This window comes from Fistularia commersonii, chromosome 32, assembly GCF_037954325.1.
Source record: "Fistularia commersonii isolate RoL2024-O1a breed Wild chromosome 32, RoL_Fcom_v1.0, whole genome shotgun sequence".
Lineage (NCBI taxonomy): Eukaryota > Metazoa > Chordata > Actinopteri > Syngnathiformes > Fistulariidae > Fistularia > Fistularia commersonii.
This window is the reverse complement of record NC_141315.1, coordinates 8,760,906-8,767,878: the sequence shown is the minus strand read 5'-3', so window position 1 is coordinate 8,767,878 and position 6,973 is coordinate 8,760,906. Positions and strand designations below refer to the sequence as shown.

Here is a 6,973-nt window from a genome sequence, read left to right as displayed (position 1 = left end):
CCATAAACGTAGCGCCAAATTAATTATTTTAATGTATAAACTTCTAATGAAATTATAAGGAAATTAACGATTTCCTAGCTTCAATATTTACTTTATTTGTAAGTTGTTTGGTTTTTTTTTGTGTGTGTTGTTGTCACTGGGTGTGGGTAGTCGGAATCATTTAGCGGTTGCACTCGCTTCCGGAAACTGTCATCCGTGGACACCGAATCGACTGCAATGAGTTTTGAGTGGCCCTGGCAGTATAATTTCCCACCGTTTTTCACGTGAGTTTACATCTTTAACACCATTCGAGGAAAATTCCGCTCATTTCTCAAACCTTCGTTGTTTTTCTCTCATCGTAACAAAGCATGTTGCTACATGAGCTAGCATACTGTTAGCCTGCTAATTGGCTAAACCTGTTAGCCCCGGCTAAGGAAGTAATTTTTCTCAAGTGATGGCTGTTTAAAGTTTACATGGCATTTCCAGTCGGTTAAATTCGGTGAATATTTAAATCTTACTTGCACGGAACTGCGTAACACCGTTGTTATTAAAGCATTTAATCATGTGAGAGTGGACCGTAGGGTTTTGCTAGCTGCTTTCACTGTTCTCACTCGGAGCTCCAAAGATCTGCAATACACTGCCAAAGAAAATTGAGACTGATATTCTAATCTAAATTTACAGTCATTTGTGTAACATAATCGACTGTCCCTTCTATTTTCTCTCACTCACTAAATCACTACCTTTATTTGTTTTCAGACAAGCAGAGAGAGAGAAATGGGCGTGTGGATTGTTTTGCTTTCTGCAGATTGTCTTCCTGTAACATTTAGCCATATATTTGCACCTAGAGCTGAGAGAAAACAAGCAAACAACCAAACTAAGAACCAACAAGATGATTTTGTCTTATACAAGTGTTCCACTTACATTTCTTATCAGTCACTGGAGTGTTTTGATAGTCACCGATGTTAACAGTAAGTGTCTGTTGTGTCCTGTCTGCAGAAATATCTCAGCTGACAACATTCCCGGAAGCAATCGACCTTTTTCCTCTTTTCTTATCACTTAAATTTCCTATAAAGATTCAGCAGCTGAAATTTCTAATCTAATGCAGATATTGAGCCAATAGGAGGAACATTATCTTAAGTCGTTTTGTGATACCAAATGTGAACGTTATGTTTTGCTGAAGTCTGAGTGGATGACTCTGCAGGTTCTATTCATAGAGTCCTCAGCATCAACACAAGTGGTGCTTATTGAAACTGTTTTCATGCGTGATAAGTATCGGGTATTTCACCACCGTGCAGTGGTTTCTTTCCCCTGAAACGCTGATTAATCTGTCTAATATAGAACAAACTGTGTGATGTGGACTCTTACTTTATGCAGTGTTATATTGGCAGTGTGTCGTTGGCACACGTTGTCCCAAACATCATAAAACGTACAAATTGCTGCTGGATGTAAACTCGGACAGTTTTTCAAGACAATTTCGGATAAATCCCCTCGATAGATACCTTTACTCTGACATGATATTTGTGTGGCATTTCTTTAAACATCTTAGTTCGTTTTGAAGTGTGTTTCAACTTTTTAAAAGAGGAAATGTTTTTTTGGAGGACATATTTGCAACGCTAAATACAAATATAACACAAGTGGAGATCCTTGCTAATCATATCACCAATTTCTTTTCCTTTCTTCCCCCATTTTGACAACATGAAGTTTACAATGTCATATTTGCAAGCATTTAGGAGAGGTCAACTTGGGCTTAGGGAAGCCGTGATACACATTTTTATTTATTCTTTTATTAGGTGCAGACATTTATTTAGCCGTCGGTCCTTTGAGAAAACAGCTGACAGATTATTAGAGTAAAAGTTAGCAGAAGCCGAAATAAGTAATGGCACAAGAACAAATAGCAATATCATGAATTCTTAAGGGTAAAAAAAAAGATTCATAAAAATCACTGATTCTGCAGCTCTCATCTCATCAGACAGGATTTCTCAAAGATCAGGGACAGAAAATCCAGTGTATTTTCCAACGCGTTTCATCATTCATTTGAAAAGCGGCAAGAAATGGCCAGTCAGTGAGAAATTAATTTCAGTAAGAAGTTATTTAATGTCTTAATCAGTCATGTAAAAACGAGATGTATGACTGCTTTAAGAAATAACTCCAAACAATTCAGAAATTATTTTAATATTTCAATTAAACTACTCAGAATTGAACAGAAGGAAGTCAGGAGGAAAACAAAATTCTACAAGCGACAAGAATTAACCTAAAAAAAAAAACGACAAAAGGAATTGAGGGAAAAACAGAACAGTGAGCGTAAAGGATGAAATGATCATAAACTACACAAAAATTCAAAAGAAAAGTAATTATAGGAACTTGTGTGCGCAAGTGTGTGTATCTAGCAGAGGCCTAATACTGAACAGCAGAGCAGGGATTCCAAGTAAAAACTTGACTGATTATTTCATGGGAAGTGCTTGTCGTTCAAATGTATCTTTGTATTATAGAATCCTAATCCTGTCCGAGACACTGAATATATTTGTGTTATTTTTGTGGACAGGCTACAACCCAATGTCGACACGAGGCAGAAGCAGCTGTCGGCGTGGTGCCTCCTGGCGCTGTCCTACTGCCGCCATCACAAGCTCTACACGCTGGATGTCATGGAGGCTCAGGAAAGCCCTGTGTTCCACAACAAAAAGATAGAACGTATCCTCCTGGGTTTGTCGCTTTTCATATCGGTGCCCGTGTTCGTGAAGGCTGTTGAATTATAACTCCTCCTCAGTCGTTTACCGCCTGCCTCTTTTTACGGGGTGGTAAAACTAGACATTTCACGACGCTATTCATGTTGATCGTCTTCTTCTTCTCCATCTATTCTCCGTATCTCACACACCAACTAACGTAATATCCTCCCTCGCTACGTCTATAAATCTTCTCTTTGGTCTTCCTTCATCTACCAATATATTCACTATTCCTCCTCTTTACAACCATCTCAGTCTGGCTTCTATGACCCTCTCCAAAACATCTAACATGCACCTCTGACGGACTCATTCCTGATCCTCGTTACTCCCAAAGAGAAGCTCCACAAACTTCATCTCTGACGTTGATAATCAGTGTTTAATTAGTTTAATCCAGCGCCGCCTCCCCGAGAGTCCCACATCATGGCATAATAGGACACTGCAAAAGCCCCTGGATGGTCGACCCTGCGGATTTATTGCATCGCTGTTGTTTTCCGCTCTGCATTGGAGACCTCAGCTGAGACCATTTTGGAGTTTGTAAAAGTCAAAAAAACAAACAAACCTCGAACGGACAAATCGAGCAGCGTCAAAAGAGAGCTAGCTTCAATCGAGAGGCAGAATAGAAACACTTCAATCTGTGTGGGTGTTGAAAATTAATCACAGTTTATGGTTTATTAAGAATACAGGGAATCAATCTGCTAGACTCATAAAACTAGTCCTTGGCCCAAAAAAGATCGGGGACCACTGCGTTAGACCTTAACGCTGGCGTCCAGCTGGGCTCCTATTCTTCTTTTCCTTTGGGCTTTTCCCTTCAGGGGTCGACACAGTGAATCAACCTTCTCCATCAAACCCTATTCTCTGGATCCTCATCTCTCACTCCAACCAACTTCGTATCGTCTCACTACTTCCATAAATCTTCTATTAAACGTGCAAAATATGAGTCTGTAATTGAGCACAGATACGTTCAGCTTCACAGTGCCTTGGTTTTATTTGCGGAAAGCTGGCAAAAAAGTCTCGATGAGTGTTATTATGAAGATGTTCATTCAGGTAAGCCCTTAACTGGATCCCAGGAAAACTGTCAATGGAGGCGATTCAGGTGGTGTTTGAGGAACTGCGGAAAAAAGGTAAACTGTCCGTCAGCTGATACCCCAAAGCTCCGATCATGAACAACTCATTCGAGCGCTAACGGGCATTGTTTTTTTTTCTTTGTTTTTGTGTGTGTGTGTCCCGTGTGGTCTGACCTCAGGGAACCTTGAATGGCTGGATAAAAACAAGTCGAGGTGTTTAGTCATGTGGAGACGGCCAGAGGAGTGGGGCAAGTTAATATATCAGTGGGTGAGTCATCCAACGGAGGCACGGACTGTCCGCCGCTCGGGGTTTGATAAGAGAAGAGCTGAAAGAAGGACGCGTCCACGCAGGCGATAAATCAACCCTTCCGCTTTTACGCTTGTTTCATAAACGACACTCACCGGTACGGCACATGCTTCCACCTGGTCAGCAGGCGCAAGGGATCTGATCGTGAATAAAACTAATTTGATATGATCACGATAAATTGGAAACCAGATGCGAGGTCCTCCGTGAATGTGTGTAATGTGACAGTCGTCTCTTCTGGGAAGTTGTACCGAGATTCACTCCAGGAGGAAGTGGGACGGCGTCTTCGTTTTGTGGCTCTCACGCACTTCGGCGACGATGCGGGCGCCGCCACCGCCGTCGGGGGGGAGGGGGAACCGAAACCGGTCCGAGCGGGTTCCGAGCGACCGCCGTCGCCCGGCTGAAACCGAACCCGGACCGGTGTTGGCACCTGGAGCCCGCCTCAGGGTGCATCTGTAAACACGAGCCGCTCGCAAAACTAAATACTCGCTCTGCTCCGCTAAGTCCGAGGCTGCGGGGAGGCGGGAAACAGAGTGGAACTTTGAAATGACCTACTTCTCTGCAACTTTTATGGCGACCTTTATTTCTTAATCGAACATATTCATAGATGTAGGCGGAAGACATTGAACCGGCCGAGGGTTCGGATCGGCCCGTAGTCGAGGATTTGTAACTCCACCCTCAACGGTGAACGTTGACATACTTTTTAAAAATAAACTAATATGTTCTTGTTGTTCCATCCTTCGGGCTTCGGCAGATTCAACTTGTCCCAGAGCAACGCAACCTCTCTCACCTTGAAAAAGGTCGTAAAACAACCGCCGAACCGCTGACGGACGCTTTGTCTTCTCGCATTCCAGGTGTCAAAAAACGGGATGAACAACGACGTGTTGACCCTTTATGACCTGTCCAACGGCGATGACACAGAAGGAGAAGGTATTGGAAGAATTGTTTCAATTTTTTCAGACAAGCATATTGACATTCTGCACACATATTTATTCTTTTAAACGCGACCTATTTTTCTTTTCCTCTTTATGATGTAATTTTTTTGAGATTTCTGTACCCGAAAAGACACAAGGAAATGTATTTGATGATTGAATGGAAAATATACAACGCAAAAACGTTAGCATAATAGCGCAGTTCATATTGACGTTGGACATTTTAGATTTATCCATATATATATATATATATACTGCTCAAAAAAATAAAGGGAACACTTGAACAACACAATGTAACTCCAAGTCAATCACACTTCTGTGAAATCATAGTGTCCACTCAGGAAGCAACACAGATTCATTTTGACTTGTTTTAAGGACATTACATCAAAGTTGGATCAGCCTGGAGTTTGTTTTTACACTTTAATTTTGAGTGTGATTCCTAATCCAGACCTCCATGGGTTGATACAATTGATTTCCATTGATCATTTTTGTGTGATTTTGTTGTCAGCACATTCAACTGTGTAAAGAGCAAAGTATTTCATAAGAATATTTCATTCATTTAGATCTGGGATGTGTTTTTTAAGTGTTCCCTTTATTTTTTTGAGCAGTGTATATGTAAATAATTGGCTTATCGCATTACTGTCTCCCAACTAGCGATGATTTGAACACTTCACAAATGACTGTCTGTTCCAAACAGCTGCTGACAAAGTTGTTTTCCCTGCAGACAGAAGTTGAAAACTTCTAATGCTAATAGGTCGCGCTGCACTGACGCTAGATTTAGCTTTCGCCAGACTCTTGACGTCGTGGCCTACTTTCAACCAGGCATTGGCGTCTTCACAACGCCGGGCTCCTCCGATCAGATCTTTAGCTCATAAAGTATTGATCCGTAGAGATTTCCGATCAGCGAAAAGCCTGATTTAATGGATAGCTGTAGTTTGTTGTTTGACATAGACCTCGACGTGTCTGTCCAGAATTCCACGGTCTGGAGGAGTGGATGCTGCTGCGCTCCCTGCAGGCCTTACAGACCGAGGGCAAGGCGGAGATCATCACCATGGACGGGGGGAAAGGTGTCAAGTTCTTCTGAAGCAAAACAAAACAAACAAAAAAAAAAAACCTGGTGCTGAAATCACGCCCTCTGTCTGGGAGCCCTGAACGCTGTACCTCACAGGCCAATTTTGAAGATAAAGCCCCCGCAAGGCGGCCTTTCGACCCGGAGCCCGGAGGATGCCGGTCCTGTTATTGACGCTGTGAGATCCATCCAAGTTAAAAGCATCTTTGTATTGGAAGGGAAGGGAACCGATATTTCAAAACGGGATGGGGGTTAGACCGTGACAAAGGCAACACGTGCAAAGGTTCTATCAAGAAACTAAATGCGATTTTGTCTGAATACTTTCTGGGAAATTCCCCCCTCCAGGCTGTTACTCTTGTTTGTTCTTTTATGTAAATATTACCCTCTTTACGCCATTTTCTTTGCTGTCAAAGCTGTACGGTTTAGGTCCCGGACCTTTTGCTCGGCCGGCGCTTCCCTGTTCCGCGCCGGGAAGAACCAGAGCGCAATGCCAGGCGGGCTGTTATTGTGAGAGTAAACACTTGCAGAAGCGGAACAACCTGCAGAAACCTGGGCAGCCAGTCCCTTTTCAACTCAGCTGAGTGTATTAATAGCGGACGTCACGTACGGATCGCCATCATCCTTTTTATTGTGCAGTAGCCACTGTGACTCCCCTGTTATCCCCCCCCTCCCGTCCGTTCTCGGCCTCTTTTATTCCCTGTTCCGTAGGAAAATAAAACGAGAAATTTGCTAACCTTGTGGCCAGGATTGTCGCCTTAAGCGCTCGCATGCCGCCCTGATTTAACCACCAAAGGTCACGTCAGCGCGCGGATTTGGAGGGCGGCGGCAGCGGCGGAATCGGACGGCCCGCGCTTTTTCGTGTCCCCGCTTGCGTGGAAGGACGGCGCCCCGGGGGGCTCCGGCCG

General features: G+C 43.3%; 1 protein-coding gene across 1 annotated transcript; it reads left to right on the top strand.

The window, feature by feature from the left end:
- Nucleotides 1-175: 175 nt before the first annotated feature.
- vps25 (vacuolar protein sorting 25 homolog) lies at nucleotides 176-6,801 on the top strand. The gene is made up of 6 exons (XM_086140192.1): nucleotides 176-263; nucleotides 2,522-2,667; nucleotides 3,767-3,820; nucleotides 3,943-4,031; nucleotides 4,922-4,997; nucleotides 5,971-6,801. The coding sequence occupies exons 1-6, from the start codon at nucleotides 217-219 to the stop codon at nucleotides 6,081-6,083; spliced, it is 525 nt and encodes a 174-aa protein (XP_085996318.1). The 5' UTR covers nucleotides 176-216; the 3' UTR covers nucleotides 6,084-6,801.
- Nucleotides 6,802-6,973: the final 172 nt, after the last annotated feature.